Here is a 22,903-nt window from a genome sequence, read left to right as displayed (position 1 = left end):
GACCAAAAGATCAATAGTGGGTTTGGTGGGCTTTTGTTTTCTTTTGATCGTATATTGTCACGGAAAAGATGGCTTTGATTTTGTTTTGTTTTATTTTGTTGGTTTTGGGGGCCACACCCAGCTGTGTTAGCCCAGGGCTAACTTCCGGTTCTTCACTCAGGAGTCACTCCTGGTGGTGCTCAGGGGACAACCATGAGGGATGCCGGGGATTGAACCCGGGTCAGCCACATACAAGGCAAGCGCCCTACCCACTGAGCTATCTCTGCGGCCCCCTAAGTTGGCTCTGTTTTAATAAAGCAAGATGGCCCCATTCACCCCGTCTCTCTCAGTAGTTTCCAGCCGCCTCAGCCCTGCCCATCAGTACCAGTCTTGCAGTCTGGCTGCTGAGAGAGAACCACACGTCGGGAAGCTTATGTAGTGAATAGTTTTACAACTCTGCTTCGGGGCCAGAGAGAATGGGCTGTTCCTAGAGAGGTGGGCGCTGCCTGGAGGGAGGCCCACCTCAGTGCCAAGCTGGTCTAGACCCAAACCGACAGGGGTCAGCCACGGCACTCTGACTCTCCGGGAGCTGTAACAACTCAGCCTGCCACTCTCGAAGACTGCAGCATCTCTGGGCTTTCTGGAAAGGAAGGGGTTTGGCGTGCAGCTTGGCGGACACCGTCTTCACTTGGCCAGTGGGTGTCCGGTCATACCCGTCCTTGGACAGTGCCCCGGACAGTTCCCCTCGGGTCTTACTCAGGCATCAGAGAGGCACACATCTGCGAGGAATGAGTTCTGGGGAGGACACGGGGTCTGGACAACTCCGCACGTCAGAGTCCTGGGGTCCGGGTTGCTGTCAGCAGGAAGGGGATCCTGGAGGAGGTCAGAGAGCATTGCCATAGGAGGGGCCGGGGCGATAATACCGCAGGGAGGGCGTCTGTCTGCCTTGCACGCGGCCGACCCAGGTTCGATTCCCAGCTTCCCATAGGGTCCCCCGAGCACCGCCTGGAGGGATTCCTGAGTACAGAGCCAGGGTATGCACTGAGCATCGCCAGGTGTGACCCAAGAAGAAAAAACCAAAACATCCCCAAAGGAGGAGGGGGACAAATGTGGTTGTCACTGACCCCCACCAGACTGTTCCCCGCCTTCAGCCGGCAGGGCAAAGTAGTCCAATTGGGGGTCGTGGCACTTATTTTTCTTTTCTTTTCCTCCTCCTCCTCCTCCTCCTCCTCCTCCTCCTCCTCCTCCTCCTCCTCCTCCTCCTTCTCCTTCTTCTTCTCCTTCTCCTTCTTCTCCTTCTTCTCCTTCTTCTCCTCCTTCTCCTCCTCCTCCTCCTCCTCCTCCTCCTCCTCCTCTTCTTCTTCTTCTTCTTCTTTTTCTTCTTCTTCTTCTTCTTCTTCTTCTTCTTCTTCTTCCTCCTCCTCCTCCTCTTCCTCCTCCTCCTCTTCCTCTTCCTCCTCCTCCTCTTCCTCTTCCTCCTCCTCCTCTTGCTCTTCCTCCTTCTTCTTCTTCCTCTTCTTCCTCCTCCCCCACCTCCTCCTCCTCCTTCTGCTCCTCCTCCTCCTCTTCCTCCTCCTCTTGCTCTTCCTCTTCCTCCTTCTTCTTCCTCTTCTTCCTCCTCCCCCGCCTCCTCCTCCTCCTCCTCCTCCTCCTCTTCTTCTTCTTCTTCTTTTTTTTTTTTTGCTTAAAATGGTGGATCTTTTTTGTGCGTTTGGTTCGAGGGTCACCTGAAACCTTAGGGTCCAGTGGTGCTCGGCGCCGCTCCCGGCACAGTGCCTGGGAGTGGGTGCAGAACCCCTGGCTCCTGCATGCAAAACAGGAGTGTGTGCGTGGGGGTGGGGGTGGGGGTTGGGGCTGGAGCCATAGTCATAGTCCCATACGGACCCCGAGCACTGCCAGGAGTGATTCCTGAGTGCAGAGCCAGGAGGAACCCCTGAGCATCGCTGGGTGTGGCCCAGAAAGTTGAGGGGGGTGGAGCTGAGGGTTTTTGTCCTCCCCCCATTTGTTCGTTTGCTGAAAAGGGGGCTCGAGGCCAGACAGGTTTGGGAAGCCCTGGCTGAGGCAGAGCCGGGAAAGCTCCCCGTGGCGTACTCGATATGCCAAAAAACAGTCACAACGACGGTCCTCATTCCCCTGACCCTGAGAGAGCCCCCAATATGCCATCGGGCTACACTAGCATGCAACAGGGACGAATGGAGACGTTACTGGCGCCCACTCCAGCAAATGGGTGAACACCGGGATGACAGTGACCGTGACTGAGGTCAAGCCCTGGCGCCCCCTGCCCTGTGCTCGCCACCCTCCCTGGTCCCTGAGACCTCCAGAAGGGCTGGGGGGGACCCTACAGGGGCGGGGCGGGGGGGGGTGGGCTCTGCTGCGGGTCAGAGCTCAGATGGGTCGGGGAGTCCCTGGGGACGCCCTGGCCGCGCTCAGCACAGGGGCCAGGGGGTGGCGGCCACCCGGCTCACCCCTGTGCCCCGCCCCGCCCGCCTGCAGAGGAGACCCCGGACGTGTACATCGTGGAGCGCCTGTTCTCCAGCAGCCTGGTGGTGGTGGTCAGCCGCACCCGGCCGCGCCAGATGAACGTCTACCACTTCAAGAAGGGCACCGAGATCTGCAACTACAGCTACTCCAGCAACATCCTGGCCATCCGCCTGAACCGCCAGGTAACGAACGCGCCTCGGGGCCCACTCGGCCTCTCTCAGGGAGGCGGGCGCGGGGGAGGTGCCCACTGACCCCCCTGCCCCCGGCCGGGCGGCTCCCGAGCTGTCCCAGGGGCCCCGCCGGCCACGCACAGGGTCCCCACTCCAAGGGGTCAGCATGGCGTGTGGCTCTGGGGAAGGTTCCAGAACAGTCCCCCCTCCCCACTTCACCAGCCCCGAGGTCCTCCCTCTGGTGCTCCTCCTTATCTCCTCCCCAGCCCGCCCTCGAAGGTGCATTTTGCTTCTGTTTATGTCTCTGGTCGTGTTTTTCTTGGTTGAGGGACGGCCCCGTCTCAACCCCAGTGCAGTCTGTTCTCCTTTAAAGCGTGAGTGCTCGGGGCCGGAGTGATAGCACAGCAGGGAGGGGGTTTGCCTTGCACGCGGCAGACCCGGGTTCGAGTCCCAGCATCCCATAGGGTCCCCCAAGCACCACCAGGAGGAATTCCTGAGTGCAGAGCCAGGAGTAACCCTGAGCATCACCGGGTGTGACCCAAAAAGCAAAAAAAGTGAGTGCTCACAAAACAGACTTGGGGGTACACAGGTCCTGTTGCCCCCAAATGAGGAGCCTTGAGGTCTCGTGTGGGCAGGGGCTGTGTCTGTCTGTCGGCCCGGTGAGGTCCGGCGGGAAGAGCATGCGGGGCTGGAGCAGCCGCGGAATCCCAGTCTTGAGGCACCGGTGGGATAAACAGATTCCTTATAAGCGCCGGGCACAGCTGCGTCCTGCCCGCGTCCCCGGGAAGGCGGGGCCGCTGTGTCCCTGGGGGGACAATGCTTTCTCTTTCATTCCTACCTGAACTATTAAGTGCTCTATTTTTTTTCCCCCTTTTGGCAAATGAGACAAGGTACTTTTATACCTTAGGAGAAAGAAGAGATTGTTTCTATTTCCTTTAAAAAAAAAATAAAAAGAGGGGTCATTCCTGGCAGTGCCCAGGCAGGGGCCTTGCAGTGCCCGGGAGAGGGCGAGGGGCCTTACGGGTGCCAGCCACGTGCCCCGCCAAGGGAGCCCAGGGAAGCAGCATTTGGGAGCTTCCACAAAGCAGCAGAGACAGAAAATGGTCCGAGACAAGGGATTTTTTTCTTTCTTTTTTTTTTTTCCTGTTTTTCTTTTTGGGGCACACTCGGCAATGCTCAGGAGTTACTCCTGGCTCTGCACTCAGGAATCACTCCTGGTGATGCTCAGGGGACCACGTGGGATGCTGGGGATCGAACCCGGGTCGACTGCGTGCAAGGCAGATGCCCTCCCTTCCGCATTATCGCTCTGGCCCCAGGAATACGGTCATTTCCAAGCGAGGCGTCCAGGAGTCCAGGAGAAAGTAAATGCGAATTCCTGGCAAGAGGGCCGTGGGTGGGTGTGGGAGTTTTCTAAGTACTTAGGTGCTTAAGTTTGATGCTCGGTTCTCTTGGGAACCCTTAGCAGCCACTCCCGCTAGTCCTCTCCTTCTCCAGCCCTAGGTTGCCCTTTGCAGATTGTTGGAGCAAATGTCCTGAGGGGGAGGGGGCACGGGACCCTCAGAGGGTGTCCCCAACATTTATGATGCATGATTCCTCTCCCCCCTGCTCCGTGATGTTGATGCTGGCAGTTGAGCTTTTCAGGTTGTCTTAAGTCAGTCAAGTTGTTCATGGTTGGGTTTCGGTCATGTTCCAACACCCGTGCCGCCGGTGAGCCGTTAGCTAGCTCCCCACACCCCTACCCCCCACCCCCCGCCCATGTGACATGCACTAGCTTTAGGCTTCTCACCCCGGTTTCCCTTTGCAGGTCTGTGTACCTGGACCACATAGTAGTAACTGGCCAGGCGGGGGTGGGCTGGGGGACCCCGGAGCTAACAAGTCCTTCTCCTCCCCCCCCAGCACTTCTGCTCCTGGGAGGATGGCTGGAGACAGGGTCTGGAAAACGTGTGGGGTTTTGCTGGACCTCGAGTGTTCGGATTTAGGCCCTGCCGAGTGACAGCTCATGGCTTAGGTGATGGTCCTGACGCGGCCGGGTCGGGGTCCGCCCTCACGGGGCTCGGGCGCCCCCTGCAGGAAAGGAAGAGGCACACGCGCCTCCTCTTCACATCTTGATTCCTTTCAGAGGGGGAATTTTTTTTTTTTTTTTTTTTTTTTTTTTAAGGAAAACGTTAAGTATTTGTTAAGGGGAGAGCTAGGAGGAAGGGAAATAGCCGCTTCCGTCAGGTGACGTGTAGGAAGGAGGCCAGGGAGCTAGTCCAGTGCGCAGGCGCCTGCATTGCACAGGCGAGGCCCTCACCCTTCAGTGTGACCGATAAATGGGAACAGGGGCCAGGGCCGGGGGTTGGTCCCTGGAATCACGTGCCCCCAGAGCCCTGAGCACCCCTGAGAATAGAGCTGAGCACTGAGCACCTGAGCACCCCTGAGAATAAGACCTGAGCACTGAGAATAGAGCTGCCAATCCCCGTCCCAGCAGGACCCCAAGGGCATGCCACTGGGTGCTAGCACTGACCACGACAGCCCACTTGGCCCAGTGCCTTCCGGTGTGGCCCCAAGCCCCGTGCGGGAGACCACACACACACACACTCACACACACACACACACACACACAGACATACACACACAGAGGCACACACACAGACACACACACACACACATGCACGCACGCATGAGCACACACACAGAGACACACACAGACACATACAGATGAACGCACACAGACGCACACACAGAGACACGCACACACACATGCACACATGCACTCACACACTCACACACACGCACGAGCACGCACACAGAGACACACACAGACACATACAGATGAATGCACACGGACACACACACAGAGACACACGCACACACACATGCACACATGCACTCACACACACAAACGCATGCATACACACAGATGCACACGCGCACACACACAGAGGATAAACAGGAAACCTGCCTAGTAATTATGACTCTCATTGTTCAGTGCCTCTTACTCCCCGCCGTGCTTACTGGAGGGAAGTGCAGCCTGACCGTGGGGCACAGCCAGAGAGTCCTCTCCCCCTCCCCAGCGCCACCCACACGGGCTCATCAGGTCACGCCCTCAACAGTGGCCTGACTCGAGGCCGGAGGGCCTCTCTAGCATCTTCCTTCGTTTGATCCGAGCAGCTGGTACTGGCGCATTCTAGAGAGAGAGGGTGGGCGCCCGCACACCCCGGCATACCTGAGCCAAGGTGAGGCCCAGCCCGGAGCCAAAGCTCTGGTCCCAGGCGTCACTGTCACAGGACCCAGCACTTCCGGCCAGGCCCCTCCAGCCCTCCCTGTGCCGCCGGTTTCCCTCCTTTCTCCCCAGGGGTGGGAGGGTTGGGAAGAACCCGGTGCTGAGGGGACCAGAGAACCTACGGGCCTTGGCTGTGTCTCACCAGACAGACAAACTCCGTCACCATCACGCCACACCCTCTTCTCCCGGTAACACCGGTACTGTTGTTCTTTTCTTTTCCCCACTAAGTTTTCTACGATAGTCGCACCCCACATATTTGCAAGTAAAGAAAATGGGGGGGATGACGGCCAGAGTGATAGCACAGCAGGGAGGGCATTTGCCTTGCACGCGGCCCACCCAGGTTCGATCCCCGGCATCCCATATGGTCCCCCAAGCCCCCACCAGGAGTGATCCCTGAGTGTAGAGCCAGGAGTCACCCCTGAGCATCGTCGGGTGTGACCCAAAAAGCCAAAAATCTATTTTCCTGGGTAGGGGGACATGATATCTTTTTTTTTTTTCTTTTTGGGTCACACCCGGCGATGCACAGGAGTTACTCCTGGCTCTGAACTCAGGAATTACTCCTGGCGGTGCTCAGGGGACCATATGGGATGCTGGGAATCGAACCCAGGTGGGCCACGTGCAAGGCAAACGCCCTCCCTGCTGTGCTATCACTCCAGCCCCCGGACATAATATCTTTAACCACTGGGCCGTGACATGTGGGCAGGAGCAGCTGTGTCACGTGAGCCTGAGACAGCCGTGGGCCCTGCCCCCAGGAGAGGCCGAGGCCAGCAGTGCTGGAGGGCGGGGGCGGGGAGGGGGCCCGGGAGAAGCAGGAGCCTGGGAGCATGAACCAGACGGACAGGGAGGGACGTGCTGGCGGAGGCCAGGGCGGGGCAGGGCGCCGTCAGCGTGGGCGTGGCACAATGGGGCACGCACGCGTCTTGTCTGTTTGAGACCCCGTCAGCACGGGCCCCCGTGCCCAGGGAACCTGGCAGAAGACTGGAGAGAGTGTTTCCCTTTGATTCTCCTGCTCCTTCCTTAAAGGCGCATGCTTGCTCCCGAGTCGCTCCGCTGAGCGTGGCTTACTGCATCCAAACAGCCGTGTCCCCACGGCAGTGCTCCCGGTGTTGGAGACGGTGCTGGGGCAGCGTTCTCTCGGGCGTCCTGCCCGGCTGGTGGACACGCACATTGGGGCGAGGCTTTCGGGGAACGCTCAGGCGCTCCCTTAAGAAGCCAAAGGCAGGGGCCCGAGAGATAGTACAGCGGCTGAGGTGCTCACTCTGCATGTTCCTGACCCAGACTTGATCCCTCTGATCCCTGCTACGAGTGACCCCTGAGCACAGAGTCAGGACTAAGCGCTGAGCACCACTAGGTGTGACTCCACCCCGCCCCCCACCTCCCCTGCAAAAAAGAAGCAGAAGCCAGGGTCATAGGATTCAGCCACCCCACTCTGGGAAATCTAGCCAACGAATATTAAAGTGTAAACGGGAAGAGTTAGAGCCACCGCGGTTTTTGTTGGTTGCAGAGTTACAGCAGCTAAAACATAGGACAACCAAAGTGCCCGTTTATCAACAAGCAGAAGATGCCATCTGCTTATACAAAGAAAACACTACTCCCCTTTTCATTTTTTTTATATGGGAGTACTGCTATTTATTCAGCCATTAAATAAACTGATTGAATTAGGCATGTAACGCCCCATTACTTTTTTTTAATTATTTAAAAAAAATTTTTCATTGGGGGCTGGAGCGATACTACAGCAGGTAGGGCGTTTACCTTGCACACACCGACCAGGGTTCGATTCCCAGCATCCCATATGGTCCCCTGAGCACCGCCAGGAAGAATTCCTGAGTGCAGAGCAAGGAGGAACCCCTGAGCATCACCGGGTGTGACCCAAAAAGCAAAAAAATATATATTTTAATCTAATATCCATGAGATCGACCATTGCAAAGCTGTTCACAATTGGGTTTCAGTCATACAATGACCCGGCACCCGTCCCTCCCCCCACCAGTGTGCATGTCCCACCACCGATGCTCCCCTTTTCCCTACCACCGTTCCTCACCCCCAAACCCCTGCCCCCAGCCTCCCTCTGTGGGAGGCACTTTCCTTCTTGCTCTCTCTCTCCTTTTGCCTTAGTGCATTATGGTTCGCAGTACAGGTGCTAAGAGGTCATGGTGTTTGTTCAGGGCACTCGGTATTTTTATCGGCACGGTAAGACTACGACTCCCCTTTTTCAACGGATAAAATTTTAGGGGAGTCAAGAAAAAAAACAGACAAACATTTTGACATTGCAGCCACATAGAAGCAGCTGGAGGAAATGATGCGAAGCCAAATACACAGGGAAAGAAAAGACGAGTTGGGGGGGTTGCACCCCTGGGTGCGATAGCAACAGGTGAAGATGATGAGGAACAGATGAAACAGCCTAAGGACACGCCAGGAGCCGGACAGAGAGAACTCAGACGGCCGGGACATGGGCTTCACACACACGAGGCCTCAGTCCCCGCCCTGGCCCCCCAGCACCACGAGATGGACCCTCCAGGCTCAGGGCTGGGGCCCACCCTGGGACATGCCAGCTGTGGCTCCCACACAAACAGCCAGCAGTTAGACCAGGGCGGGGCGGGGGGCTTTGGTAGCAGGACTGAGCTTCTCCGGCCTCTTTGTTTTGTTCACAAGAGTTTATTGCATCCAGTATGCCAGCACCAGTCCCGACACCGTTCTACCGTCCCACCACCGCTGTCTCGAACTTTCCCCCCACCACCCTTACCTGCCTCCAAAACACTAAGTAAGTTATTTCGTATTGCTTGTTAGGAAGAATCTGCCAGAAAAGGACCCAAAAAAGTTTCCCTAGAGGAAACTGTGTGAAGGGTGTTGTATCTCATCCCGGAGCCACAAAGCCCTTGTATAAGAGATTCCTGTCTGACTTTTCTTCTTACCCACTGTATAATACAGATATGCTGTGACCCAGAGAATGTCACATGTACCCAAAGTCCACTGTATCGAGAAATATTTAATTCCAGTATAACTTAACCTTTCTTATGTTCCAGAACATTCTATAATTAAGTAGGTTTTGAGGAAGGGAGGACAGAGAGGGGAAGGAGGGAGGGAAGAAGGGAAGGAGGGCGGGCAGGCAGGAGGCTTTCCACCAGTAATTTCTTAAAAGGCATTTAAGTGTGAAGCCTGATCTCAGCACATGCTTACTGCTCAGCCCTGTGTCTTCTGGATAAAGTAAAGAAAAGTGGTAATCCTCCCCTGCCTTTAGTTCTGTGGGAGGCTCTGGAAACTGTCTGTTGACATATCTGTTGACAAAATGAATACCTAATTCTCCCTCTCGGAGAACCTGGCAAGCTACCAAGAGTTTCCTGCCCGCATGGGAGAGCCTGGCAAGCTCCCTGTGGTGTATTCATATGCCAAAACCAGTAACAATGCTGGGTCTCATTCCCCGGACCCTGAAAGAGCCTCCAGTGCGGCACTGTTGGGAAGGACGAGTAAAGAGAGGCTGCTAAAATCTCAGGGCTAGGATGAATGGAGACGTTACTGAGACCGCTAGAGAAAATCGACAGTTAATGGGATGATGATGATGATGATGATAAGAGATTACTAACAGGTTGTTACAGGTTGCCCCTGTGTGCTATTGTATATACATATGTATATATATTCATATATATACATATATATTATTTATATATATATACATATATATAGATATATGTTGTTCGAAATAGGTGGCCTTCTACATTACGCCCCATCGTCTGTGGTGTGCTACTCTTGGTACATCAGTGGGGAGAGAGCATGAGATGCTGTGTGGCTGCAAATGTGGCCGCACACTCCGGGAATTCTAAAAGTTTAAGTTGGGCGACACAGCTGAAGTTAACTTTTTTTTTTTGCTTTTTGGGTCACACCCAGCGATGCTCAGGGGTTACTCCTGGCTCTGCACTCAGGAATTACTCCTGGCGGTGCTTGGGGGACCATATGGGATGCCGGGGATCGAACCCGGGTCGGCCGAGTGCAAGGCAAACGCCTTACCCGCTGTGCTATCGCTCCGGCCCCGAAGTTAACTTTCTAACTGGATGGTGACCTGGGGGCCCAGCCTCATTGATAAGAGAAGTGAGGGGTGGGCGCCGGGGTGGGAGTGAGGCACGGCCAGGACATGGGAGAAGCACGAGGAGTATTTTCTCACCGTCTGCAAAACAGAGTCATCCAAACGTCATCGATGCTCAGCGTTGCAGTTGGCCGCGCGGGGCGGAGCCTAGTTTATGGTAGCTGAACTCGCTAAAGGCCCTGATTCGTATTCTTGTTGTCTTCCGGCCCCCGTCTTGGTTGGAGGAGCTCAGGTTGGGGGGAGTTCAGTGCTCTGGGGATCAAGACCACACACAGCGGTTCTTGGGGGCCACCCTGCAGTGCTGGGGGGGGGGGGCGCGTGTGCAGCCACTGGCAGTTCTTACCGCACAGACACCTCCGGCCCCGGCACCCTGCCCTTCCCAGGGGCTGGCGTGTCCTCGCCTGCCCGGAGGCTGTGCGCCGTCTCAGCCAGACAGTCTCCCGGATTCCCTCTAACCCCGCCCCGCCAGCCTAGCCTCAGAGTGCGAGGAGGGGGTCGTCAGAGGACCCTCGTCCCCCAGAGGTGCAGATGGGGTGCAGGAATCTCACCCGGGAGAGTGGCTCGTGGGCTTCCTCCCAGGGCCCGGGAGAGGCACCTGGGGAGAAGTTTGGGGGAGAGCCCGGCGTTGCTCCCTGGGGTGCCGAGATCGAGCGCGAGTCTGAGAACCACAACCCCTGGGGGAGGTTGAGTCGCCTGTCAGATCCCTGCACAGCCCCTTATCGGTGCCAGCTCTGCCCCTCACCTGCTCTTTCCTCTTGGTTTATTTATTTAAATTTTAATTTTTTGGTTTTTTTTTAATTTTTATTTTATTTTATTTTATTTTATTTTTTTCTTTTTGGGTCACACCCGGCGATGCTCAGGAGTTACTCCTGGCTCTGTACTCAGGAATTACTCCTGGCGCTGCTCAGGGGACCCTATGGGATGCCGGGGATCGAGCCCAGGTCAGTCGAGTGCAAGGCAAACGCCCTACCCACTGTGCTATCGCTCCGGCTCCTCTTTCTTAACTTGGGGTGATCACTGCCCCCCGCCAGCCCCGAGAAGTCTCCGGTGCCTCCGTCTCCCTTGCCCTGCCTGCAGGGGTGTGTGCACCCAGAGATGTCACCCACACCTGGTTATCTGGAGGGGGGTAAGGGGGATAGAGGCGTGGAGCAAAGGAACCCTGACCTCCAAGGGGCAGACGTGCTAGGGGCGTTACGGAGGGGCTGGTAGGACCCCCGGGGTCGTCTCCAGGGGAGTCTGGTCAGGAAGGCTGCCCCGAGGGGGAGCGTTTGCCTCCCCCCATCCCAGGTGATGTTCCTCTGCGCGTTGCACGTGATGCTTCTCGCCCACCTGGCAGCACAGCTCACACACACACACACACACACACACACACACACACACACACGAGACCCACAGGTACTTCCTCCTCCCGATCGAGCATTCAGCTCGTGGGGCCCCCGGGAGAGAGGAGGGGTGAGGGGTGGCGGGTCCCGGGGTGGGGTCCCCTCCCCTGACGGCGGGCGCTGTCTCGGCAGAGGCTGCTGGTGTGCCTGGAGGAATCCATCTACATCCACAACATCAAGGACATGAAGCTGCTGAAGACCATCCTGGAGATCCCCCCGAACCCCACAGGTGAGCCCCCTCACGGCTGCCCAGCCTGGGACGGCCCTGAGCAGCGGTGCCGGGCAGCCAGGGAGGACCGGGGGCCTCGCGGCACGTCTGCCCCTCTCTGGAGCCGGGGAGGGGGGGGGGGACACTAGAGGTGGATTTGGGCCCGGGGAGTCTCGGAGACTGGGAGGAAGAGATAGTCCCCGAGGTGGCGAGGGACCACGACACCCAGACCCCTTTGTACTTGTCTGATGCGTTTGGGGGTGCTGCTCACCCCGTCTCCTGCAGAGGGGGCAGCTCGGAGCTGGAGCCACCCAGGACGGGCACGAGGGCGCTCGCCTTGCTCGTGCCTGGCCCAGGCCCGTCTCCAGGACCCCACCCGGCCCCCTGCGCCCACCAGGGGTGACTCCTGGGTACGGAGCAGGAGTGACCCTGGCCAGGTGTGATGCTCAGAAACTAAAAAAAAAAAAAAGATTAAAAACTGGGGCCACGGGAGTGCCCTGATGCTTTGGGAACTGGCCCGGGGGAGCCAGAAAGAAGTTTCTCCCTGAGTGTGTGAGTGTGAGCACACATGTGTGTACGTGTGAATGTGTATGTGAGTGTGCATGTGTGAACATGCATATGAGTGTGTGGGAGTGTTTCTGTGTGGGAGTGTATGAAAAGTGTGTGTTGTATGTGAGTGTGAATGTGAGAGTGCGAGTATGTGTGTATGTGTAAGTGTGTGTGTGTGTGTGTGTGTGTGTGTGTGTGTGTGTATTTTGGTTCCCCCATTCACAAGAATACCCCGTGGGTCCCCTGAGGCCCAGGACAGTGCCCGACCCCCTCATCCTCTGCCCTACCCCAGATGCCTTGCCTTTGCCCCCCACCCCACCTCGGTCCTGGGGTCACAGGCCTGACTCTGAGAACAAACCCAGGTGTTTGGAGGACCCGCGGTGGGGCCGCAGCCCTCTTCCCGCTCTTCGTTCCGGTCACCTCGTGGGTGTGGGCCCTTGGCCCTGGCCTCGGAGCTCGCCTCTCAGCAGGAGAACAGATGACTCGGGTGGGGGGAAACTGGGTGTTGCTGTTGCTGTTGTTGTTGAGCCGTCGGGGTGGGGGGGGGGACCCACCCCAGGGCCTCGCGGCTGGAGACAGACCAGTGTGGAGGCCTCGAGGCCGCACGCGCCGTCGGGGGTAAATGCTGGGCATTCCAGGAGCCTCCGGGAGAGGGTTTCCCAAGGGCAGCCCACGTGCCGGGCAGGCACAGACCGGCCCTCACCTGGCCTCCCGGCCCCTGTGTCGGCCCCCCGTGGCAACAGGCCCTGGCGACTTCTGGGGGGTGGGGTGTGGGGGGCAGAAGCCACAGAAGTGGGGTCTGCACCGGATGGCTGGGCTGGGTCAGCTCGGGTAGGGAAAAGGCTCTGTGTGTGTGTGTGTGTGTGTGTGTGTGTGTGTGTGTGTGTGTGTGTGTGTGTGTGTGTATGGCAGGGGTGGGGTGTATAGAGGGGGGGGGGAGTCGGGCAGCCCGCGCCCCTCCAGCAGAGGGCACTGTGTGCAGGTGGCTTCCTGGGGCTGTGTCCGGGTCCCTCCCAACACACACACACACACACACACACACACACACACACACACACACAGCTGGCTCGGGCCTGGGAAAGGTGGAGTTTCACCGGCTCCCCTCTTTGGAACCGCAGACTGGCCTCCTAGCCCGGGGAAGACTCGGCCTCGCTCCTGCGGCAGTTTGAGTACGGAGAGAGTCGGCCTGACAGAGCAGCCCCGGGAGCGTGTGTTTTCCGAAGGGGGGGTCTTTGCCGTCTCCCCCCCCACCCGATACTCGGCCTGCTGGTTGGATGTTCGCACCCCGTGTGGTTCCCGAGAGGCTGGGGTGCTGGGGATTGAACTGGGGGCTTCGGAGATGCCTTTGCCCCAGCCTCTCCCCCACCTGCCCTCACGTTGTCGGGACACCGTGGTTGGCGGGGTTGTTCGTGGTGGTTGACTGGTGACAGGTCTTCAGTCTCCCCCCCTCCGTCACCTCCCCTCTACCCTGGTCTCCGTTTTCCCACCCACCCCTCCGGCCTGCGCCCGGGACAGGCCCGCATGAGTTTATTTCTTATTGCTCATGGCCACCCGATGCCCACCAGTGATGGAAACATACTCCAGTAGGAGGAAGTCTGTGAAAGTGGCCGTGTCTCACCCTGGGGACACTCAGGCCCTTGCCTGGAGGTTTGCCGAGCTGTTGTCACCACTTCCCTTAGCCTCCTGGGCCAGTGTTCTTGTTCGCAGGCATCGGGCGGCTTCTACATTACAGTCCTGTCCAGTCGGGTGGCCGCTCCTGGACGTGAGTGTGCCGGTATTTGGGGATGCCCAGGAGAGCCAGAATAGCGAGGTCGGCAGTCGGGACTGGAGGGGTGGTGCCCGCTGTGAGGTGTGGGTGCTGCTCGGGGGTGACCTTTGGTAGGCCAGGGACTCGGCCAGGCCCCTTCCAAGGTCACCCCGGAGGTCTCAGCCAGGACTGAGTGTCCAGAAACGTTTGCAGCTAGTTGATCCCTTTCAAGATTTATTTGTGAGTCTCTGGAACCAGGTGGGATGTGGGTGTGGCTGCTAGGACATATGGGGGGCAGGGGTGGGGTGGGGGCAGGGGTGGGGCGGGGAGGTCACCCATCCTGACACAGAGACTTTAGCCAAAAAACAAATAAGGTCCTTTGTACCTGAAATTTTCTTTTTTTCTTTTTTTTTTTTTTTTTGCTTTTTGGGTCACACCCAGCGATGCACAGGGGTTACTCCTGGCTCTGCACTCAGGAATCACTCCTGGCAGTGCTCAGGGGACCCTATGGGATGCTGGGAATCGAACCCGGGTGCAAGGCACACGCCCTCCCCGCTGTGCTGTTGCTCCAGCCCCTGCACCAGCCCTCTGAGCCATCTCTTCCCCGGCCCCCTGCCCCTTGGTTTTGGAGCCACACCCAGCAGTGTTGGGGCTTGAACCCGGGCCTCTGCGCCTCGCCAGCCCACAGAAATCCTGCTCCCGGGCCTGGGGGAAGAATTTTCTTTTTCTCAAGAAAAATTGCTCCAGGAGAGTTTTCTCTGGCCCAGACCAGCCCCCTGGGTGGATGGAGGATTTTCCTTCCTTCTGAAACTCCCAGGGAGACGGGGGAAGGTTCCCTACACACGCTCTGACGTCCTTGAAGAGACGAACCCAGACGTGGTCCCTTCCTCCTCCTCCTCCACTTCCTCCTCCTCCTCCTCCTCCTCCTCCACTTCCTCCTTCTCCTCCTCCACTTCCTCCTCCTCCTCCTCCTACTCCTCCCCCTGGGATTCAGTGACTCAGGGATGACAGAGAGGACCCGCTTTCGCCCCCAGTCTGCGCAGGGAGCATCCCCCTAGGGCCCGGGGCAAGAGCTCAGGGCGTCCGAGGGGTGCCCAGGGGCAGCGGATGGGCACACCCCTCCCCTGCCCCCAGCTCCAAGGCAGCAGCCCAGCCAGCCCTGGCTCTGGGATCCGGGACATCAGATACTCCGTGGCCGCTGGGAAGGAAGGAGGCACCCGCGCCGGCCCCTGGGCCTTGATTCTGCTCAGGGAAGGGCGTGACAACTCGGGGACAGGCTCTGGCTCTGCCTGCCCCCCAGTGGGAGGCGGCACCCCTCTTGGGAGCATTTCCTGGGGAAGGGACAGATCCGCTGGCTCTGGTGCTCCCCCACGCCACGCCCTGGGAAGCCGATGGCTGGAGATTTCCTTCCTCTGCACACGCGTGCGTGCGTGCGTGCGTGTGTGTGTGTGTGTGTGTGTGTGTGTGTGTGTGTGTGTGTGTGTGTGTGACACCCTACTGCCTCTGCCTTCCTACTAGCGTGTCAAAGACCGAGGCCCTGTTTCCTTTCACGGAGGGGCCTGGGGTCGCTCCAAGTTCATTTCCTGCCAGCACAGCAGTCTTTGCCCCGAGCAGAGCAGCCGCCCGAGGAATTCCCCGTGGCGCCAACTCTGTGTGTGAGTGTGTGTGTGTGTGTGTGTGTGTGTGTGTGTGTGTTGAGGGGGCGCGGTCTGCCCCACACACCACGTGCAGCAGATGTGAGTCGGGATTCCCTGCCCCGTATCCCAGAACCCGCGAGAGTGGGGTGTCCATCATTATTTATTTCTTTATCTATTTTGCTTTTTGGGTCACACCCAGCGATGCTCAGGGCTGACTCCTGGCTCTGCACTCAGGAATTGCTCCTGACGGTGCTTGGGGGAACCCTATGGGATGCTGGGGGGATCGAACCCGGGTCGGCCGCATGCAAGGCAAACGCCCTCTCCCCGCTGTGCTATCGCTCCGGCCCCTCTCTCATCCTCTTGGAAACTGGGAAGGGGCGGGCCGAGGGAGCTGCCTTTTACAAGGGCCTGCCCTCGCGCTCCAGGCTTGACACATCCTGCTATAAATACCCGGGCGAGAAAGATCTAGAATTACAGGGCTGCCCAGCCCCTCGGACGCTGCGCTCGGTCCTCGGATGGACAGAGAGAGCGGCGTCCGAGGGGGGGAGGGGTGTGACGGCCGCGCAGCGTCAGCAGAACCGCAGCTGACGGGGACTCACGGGACTCGTTTGTCAGGCGTGGAGCAGCCCCGGGTGGCAGGCGCAGCCACGCCTCACCCCGCCCCACAGAGAGGAGCCGCGGGGGCCGGCCCTGAGCACCGAGAGCCGGAGAGCTGGGCATCACCCTGCAGGGCTGGGGGACGCGCCGTGTTTTCTGGGCGGAAAAACAAAAATGGTCACACGCTCACTTTGATGTTATACAAAATGCTCAATCAAGTCCAGTTTTTCTTTTTTCTTTTTTTGCCTTTTGGGCCACACCCGGCGATGCTCAGGGCTTCCTCCTGGCTCTGCACTCAGGAATCCCTCCGGTGCTCGGGGGACCCTATGGGATGCCGGGGATCAACCCGGGTCGGCGTGTGCAAGGCAAACGCTCTACCCGCTGTGCTATGGCTCCGGCACCCCAGTTTTTCTTTAAAAAAAAAAAAAAGAGGAAGAGTGCTAGTCCGAAGGCGGGGTGGGGGGGGGTTGGCAGCAGCCCGAGCTTGGCCTGCAGGAGGCCCGGCCCCATCCCGGCCACCACTGGGTCCCCCGAGCCCCGAGCCCTGGTTGCATGTGTCTGAGTCTGGGGCCCACGGCCACGTGAAAACTTTGTAGGCACCTTGGGGAGGTCTTCGGGGCAGCAGGAAGATCTGGGGGCCCAGTTCAGAAGGACTCGGGCGGGGGGGGGCGTGTCCCAGCCGGCCTGCCCTCTCCGCTGTTCCTTGTCCCCTTCTGCTGAGCCGCCAGCAGCATCCTCCTGCGAGTGACCGGAAGGCCCGTGTGCGCAGAGGAAGCCGCGGGGATTTGCTTCTCTCCCCGACGCTAGCACCCGGCGTCTCCCGCGCCAGCCTCCGGCCCGAGACCTGCTTCCCCGGGGCAGGCAGGGGGAGAAGAAGGCGAGCCCAGCCTCACTGCTGCGGACTATTAGAGCTGGAAAGACACCCGCCTGCCCGCCCCCCTTCCCCCCCCCCCCCCCCCGCCCAGGTCACGCCACGTTCCTCTCAACGTTCCCCTCAAGTCCCTTCTGTGGAGGAAAACAGGCTCCGAGGGGCCAGAATCACTCAGCCGGGCTGCTCGGAGCTGGCTCAGTGGGGGGGGGGGGGCACCTGCCTGGCATGCCCGAGGCCCGGGTTCCATCCCTGGCACTGGAAACAGAAAAGTGTCTCCCAGCCCAAGAGTAGGTGCAGAATCCTGCCCTCTGCCTCTCCACGGGCTCGGGCTCCTTGAATGATGACTTCACACACATGCGCACACACACACACACATGCACACACATGCAAGCACACATGCACACACATGCAGGCACACGTGGGCACACATGTACACACACATGCACACACGCACGTGCACACACACACACATGCACGCGCACATGCACACCATCTACCGAGGTGGAATCCCAAGCCCAGCAATCCATCGTGTTTCGCTTGTGCCAAGAGTCGGGCAGACAGCACCGCCGTCACCCTGCAGATGTCTCTGTCGCCCCCTGAGGAAGCCTGGGCTGCTCTCGCCCTCACCCTGTGCACCGCCCGGGTCCTGGTGGGGGAAGGGGGCCCCCGTCTCTCGTGTACCAAGTGGCCACTTTCCATGGGGGCCCTCCAGGACGGGCTCTGGTGCTGGGCGTTCCAAGCCCGTCCTGCTGGAGCTCGGCCGGCCTGGCCTTCCCCTTCCCGCCTGCAGCCCAGCCGTCCCCCGCCCGCCCGCTGCCGGCTCAGCCCTCCTTCCAGCCACGGGGAACAGTGCGGGAGTTTCTCTCCGTGGCTCTGGCTCTGAGCTCCGCGCAGCCCACACTGTGGCTGGGCGTCTCTGTGCGGCCTTCCAAGGATCTGCTGGGGGGTGGGGGTGGGGGAGGGGGAGGCGTAGCAAGAGCACAGCGGGGAGGGTGTTTGCCTTGCACGCGGCCGACCTGGGTTTGATCTCCGGCATCCCATAGGGCTCCCCCCCCCCCCCCCCCGAGCACCGCCAGGAGTGATTCCTGAGTGCAGAGCCAGGAGGAACCCCTGAGCATCGCCGGGTGTGACCCAGAAAGCAAAATAATAATAATAATAATAACAACAACAACAATAATAATAATAAGCTAGCTTTCTTCACCAAGAATGTGCCCCTCACGCGCCTTGGTGCTCCCCTCCTCAGGCCCCGGCACTTGTCTCTGGGTGCAAGCGCCCCACCAAGGGGGAGGTGGCTCTCCTGCCCGGGGCTCTGGGGTTACACCTGGCGCGGTGCCCGGGGAACCGTCTGGAGACTGGGCCCGGGCCTCCCGCCCACAGCGCATCTGCCCCGTCCCTTGAGCGCGCTCCAGACCCCAGCAGAGCGTGTGCGCCAGGCCACTGCGGCTCGGCGCCCCCGGTGTGTGTGTGTGTGTGTGGTGTGGGGGTCTCCCAGCCCTCGGTGCGAGGACGCGCCCACCTTCGCCTCGCCCTCCTCCCCACACCTGAGCCCACCGGCCCGCCGGGCTGTTCTTGCCGGTGTAGGGGACCCAGAGAGTTCGGGAACGTGGGGGGCTTCCAGGCCCAAACTCAGGGAGGGGATGGCTTGGTTTCTGGAAGGTCAGGGCAGGGAAGGTTCTGGAATGGCCGGGGGTGGCAGAGCTCGCCGGGACCCCATCACCCCGCCAAAGCGCTGCCTGGCTGTGTCCTTGGCAGAGCCAGAAACAGGAGTTGGACTTTGGTTCCTGGTCCCAGCATTTGGGCTTCGCGGCTTTTTTTTAACCCTGTGCCCTCAGGCCCAGCAAATTTGCTCAGGCGCATTTTAGTTTAAAATCAAGGTCTCCTGGGGGGGGGGGGGGCTGGAGCGATAGCACAGCGGGGAGGGTGTTTGCCTTGCACATGGCTGACCCAGGTTCGATTCCCAGCATCCCATACGGTCCCCCGAGCACTGCCAGGAGTGATTCCTGAGTGCAGGGCCAGGAGGAACCCCTGTGCATTGCTCGGTGTGACCCAAAAAGCAAAAAAAAAAGAAATCAAGGTCTCCTTCCTGTTCCCAAGAACCCATCTGACATGTGGACCTGTCACGAAGGTGTTCATTGAGAAGGGTGGCGCTCACAGTTTGGGGTTCCGGAAAGTTCTTGGTTCCACCTCTGCCGTGTGCACCTCTGTGGCTCTAAACCAGTGTCCATCGACCTATTACTGACCGTGCCCCCCCCCTTCGTGTGACCCCCTCCCTGGCCCATCAGCCCCCTTGGCTCTGGCCCACTGACGTGGCTTTTACCTGCGGCCCCTTGCAGTATCCTCAGGGTACACAGTTGAGAAGCTGCTCTGGGTCACTGTGGTGGACCCCCCACACCGTCACTGCGCTGCCATTAGGCCGGACCCCCGCCCAGTCTCGTGGGCGCCCGGGCGAGGCTGCCGTCTGTCCCATAGGGTGCCTCTGTGGGTCCCGGGGGCCGAGGCCTCCAGAGTGTAATAAAGCAGGGAGACAAACGCCCCCCCTCCCCCAGCCTCCTGCCCCGCCCCCCAGCCTGTAGGTCACCTGCCACGGAGAGGCAGCTGAGACCTGCTGATCCCTTTCCCCAGAGGGAGGCTCAGAGTAGGTAAATGCTGACCCCCAGGGAGTGGTGGATTCAGACCCCCTGGGAGGGGGGTTCACCTGCCCGCTGGCAAGCAAGAGCCCTGCCCCGCCCCCCCTGCCCCCAGAACTGTGCGTGCTTCGCCGTGGACAGGCTCCCCCTGGCGGGGTGGTGGGGGGACCAGGGCCTTGTTGAGTGGGTGGGTCGAGGCCTTGGGAAGCCAGAGGCCCGCCGAGTCGTTCTGCCCCGCGCCAGCAGGGGGCGCCGGAGCCCGCCTTGCTCCTTGGAGCCCCCTGCCAGCCCGGCTTCTTCCCCGCCAGGCCTGTGTGCCCTGTCCATCAACCATTCCAACTCCTACGTGGCCTATCCCGGAAGCCAGACGACGGGCGAGATCGTGCTTTACGACGGACACGCCCTGGTGAGTGGGCAGGCCGCCTGCCGGGGAGGGGGAGGAGTGGGGGGGGTACACGCTCCCGTGTCCTCTGACCCCTCCCCACGCCCCACAGCCGGTCTGGGGCAGGGACGGGGCGCCCTGGCATGGGGGGCGAAGGGGGGCAGGCAGGGGGGAAGGGGCCCTCCCCGCTGGACGCCCGGCCATGTGCCTCCTGTCCCCCCAGAAAACGGTCTGCACCATTGCCGCCCACGAGGGCATGCTGGCCGCCCTCACCTTCAACGCCTCGGGCTCCAGGCTCGCCAGCGCCTCCGAGAAAGTGAGTGTGGGTCCCCGGCAGCCCCCCGCCCCCCGACGGGCCCATCCTGCCCCTTGGGGATGGGGGGGAGAAAGTGAGTGTGGGTCCCCGGCAGCCCCCTCCCCCCGACGGGCCCATCCTGCCCCTTGGGGGTGGGGACGGGTGTCCGGCCCTCCTGCTGCGTCCGTGAGCTCAGCAGCCCTCTTGGGGGTGGGACGGGGGTGGCTCAGAACGACGCTGGCACTCACCGGGCGTGAGTGAGGGCCTGGCTTCCAGCCCTGGGGCCTGCAAGAAGCAGGGATCAGGGAGAGAGTTTTTGGGGTGTCTTTTTCGTTTTTTTTTGTTTGTTTGTTTGTTTGGGTCACACCCGGCGATGCACAGGGGTCACTCCTGGCTCTGCACTCAGGAATCACTCCTGGCGGTGCTCAGGGGACCCTTTGGGATGCTGGGAATTGAACCCTCCTTGCTGTGCTATATCACTCCAGCCCCAGGGAGAGAGCTTGAGGGGTGCCTGCGTGTCTGCTGGAGGCTGGGGCACAGCCCCTGGCCCCGCCCGGCCCCCCAAGCATCAAGCCAGGAGGGTCGCCCCCCTCCTCCCCGGCACTGGAAGGTGTTAGGCTCCCTCCAGCCCCTCCAGCCAAAACAGAACAGCCAGGAAGCCCTCAGTGGCCTTGTTCCCTGCTGAGCCCAGAGACGGGCTCCTCCATCAGGCGGAAACAGCCCTGCTCCCCTGCGGGGGACCGAGGTGCTTTGGGGGTCCTCAGGGACGGCTGTTCCCGGCGCTGGGAGAGAGACGGGAATTCTGAGCGGCAGGGCAGGATTATTCCTGGAAATACCAATTTTGAGCCTGAGTCTCGGGGTGCTGAGTCTCGGGGTGGAGGGACGGGGCAGGGAGTATTGAAGGTGACTCCTGGGACCCTCGAGTGCAGCCCCTCCGTGCTGCAGCCTCCTGAGGAGATGGCCCGGTCCACCCAGGCCAGCCCTGCCCTCAAGGGCCAGCCTTTTTTTTTTTTTGGAAGGTGTTGAAGATTTTATTAACTTCCAGTTGTTCTGTTTTATTGTTTTTTTTTTTTTTTAATAGAAAACATCTCAGGGTCCTGAGTGATAGCACAGTGGGGAGGGCATTTGCCTTGCATGCGGCTGACCCGGGTTCGATCCCCGGCATCCCATAGGGTCCCCTAAGCACTGCCAGGGGTAATTCCTGAGTGCAGAGCCAGGAGGAACCCCTGAGCATCACTGTGTGAGACCCCAAAAAGTAAAAAAAAAAAGTCTCACCAGAAGGGTTTCATCCGGGGTATCACGACGGCCTCCCCCCACCCCCCGGGGCAGGGCCAGTGTAGCCACGGGCGCCCCTGCCCATGGCCGGGGCAGTCCCCAGCAGGGCCGCATCCAAGCGGTGACCCCCGGCTCCCAGCCCAGTGCCTGAGCACCCCGCCCCCCGCCGCCCACCCCGACTAAGCCAAGGGCCCGCGGGGCGGGGAGGCTGATCCTGCGCCCCTGGGCCCCCCTGCCTCCTGCTCCAGGGCACCGTCATCCGGGTCTTCTCTGTCCCCGAGGGGCAGAAGCTGTACGAGTTCCGGCGAGGAATGAAAAGGTCTGTGTTCCCTGTCCCGCTCCGCAGGGCCCGGCCGTGGGCGGGGGGCCGTGGGCTGAGGATCACGGTGTCCCCGCCAGGAGGGGTGGGACGGGGCGGGCGGGGGTGGTCGGTTCTTTCCCCTGGGCTGAGCCTGCAGACGCGGCCGTGGGAGGGACTCGGGCTGCTGGCCTGAGCGCTTTCCGGTTCCCCAGGGCCGGGGGTCCACCGCCTGCCCCCTGTGCGGTGGGGGCCTGGCCGGGAAGACCCTCAGGGCACGGGAGAGCCAGGGCTGGTTTCCGCCGGCCCCCCCAAGTGAGGCCTTCTGTGAATCCTGCCGGCATTAACGTCTGAGGGTGCAAACCACTCCTCGGAGGGTTTAGGACACGAGGGGGCTTGAGTCAGACACGCGGGCGCCGGGGCGAGGGGCCAGGGGCGTTGCTTCCAGCTTAGGGCTCATGCCCCGAGCGAGCATCCGGCCGCCCAGCCAGTCTGGTAGAGGGTCGCCGGCCACGGGCCCCAGCTTCCCCACCCGGAGCGGAGCCCTCCCCGGCAACCTGGCCGCGCCGCCCTGCCCCTAGGTACGTGACCATCAGCTCGCTGGCCTTCAGCATGGACTCGCAGTTCCTCTGCGCCTCCAGCAACACGGAGACGGTGCACATCTTCAAGCTGGAGCCGCTGACTAGCAGGTGGGCCCCCTGCCCCGCCTCAGCCCCAGGACTGCCGTGTTCTGACCCACCGACCCAGCCTCGCGTTGGGGGGGGTCAGCTGGCCTGGGCCGGTGAGGCCCACCCAAGGCTTCGTCCCGGGCCCCCGGAAAATGGGCCTGGGGAGCCAGAGAGAGAGAGAGAGAGAGGGCAGCTGGCAGGGTGCTGGCCAGGTACACGCCAACCGGGGTTCGACCCCCGGCACCCCCTCCATGGGGCCCCACCACGACAGCGGGAAAGAAGCCCAGTGGGTGGGGTCAGCGGTCACCCAGGGGAGGCTCCTTCCTGCCGGCCGTGACTGTCCTTCTGCCAGGGACTGTCCCCGGCCCTGCGGGGCCCACGCTCTCGCTTCCCCGGG

The 22,903-nt window shown here is 60.5% G+C and overlaps 1 protein-coding gene across 1 annotated transcript in view; it reads left to right on the top strand.

Annotated features, from left to right (window-relative positions):
• The window catches only part of WIPI1 (WD repeat domain, phosphoinositide interacting 1), a 37,746-nt gene that overhangs the window by 6,356 nt on the left and 8,487 nt on the right, over window positions 1-22,903 (top strand). The window contains exons 3-8 of the mRNA XM_055133268.1: window positions 2,473-2,642; window positions 11,485-11,581; window positions 19,897-19,994; window positions 20,194-20,286; window positions 21,789-21,859; window positions 22,420-22,527. Of these exons, the coding sequence (XP_054989243.1) occupies window positions 2,473-2,642; window positions 11,485-11,581; window positions 19,897-19,994; window positions 20,194-20,286; window positions 21,789-21,859; window positions 22,420-22,527 (637 nt within the window). The remainder of the gene's footprint in view (window positions 1-2,472; window positions 2,643-11,484; window positions 11,582-19,896; window positions 19,995-20,193; window positions 20,287-21,788; window positions 21,860-22,419; window positions 22,528-22,903) is intronic.

This window comes from Sorex araneus, chromosome 3, assembly GCF_027595985.1.
Source record: "Sorex araneus isolate mSorAra2 chromosome 3, mSorAra2.pri, whole genome shotgun sequence".
Lineage (NCBI taxonomy): Eukaryota > Metazoa > Chordata > Mammalia > Eulipotyphla > Soricidae > Sorex > Sorex araneus.
This window is presented reverse-complemented; position numbering and strand designations above follow the sequence as displayed.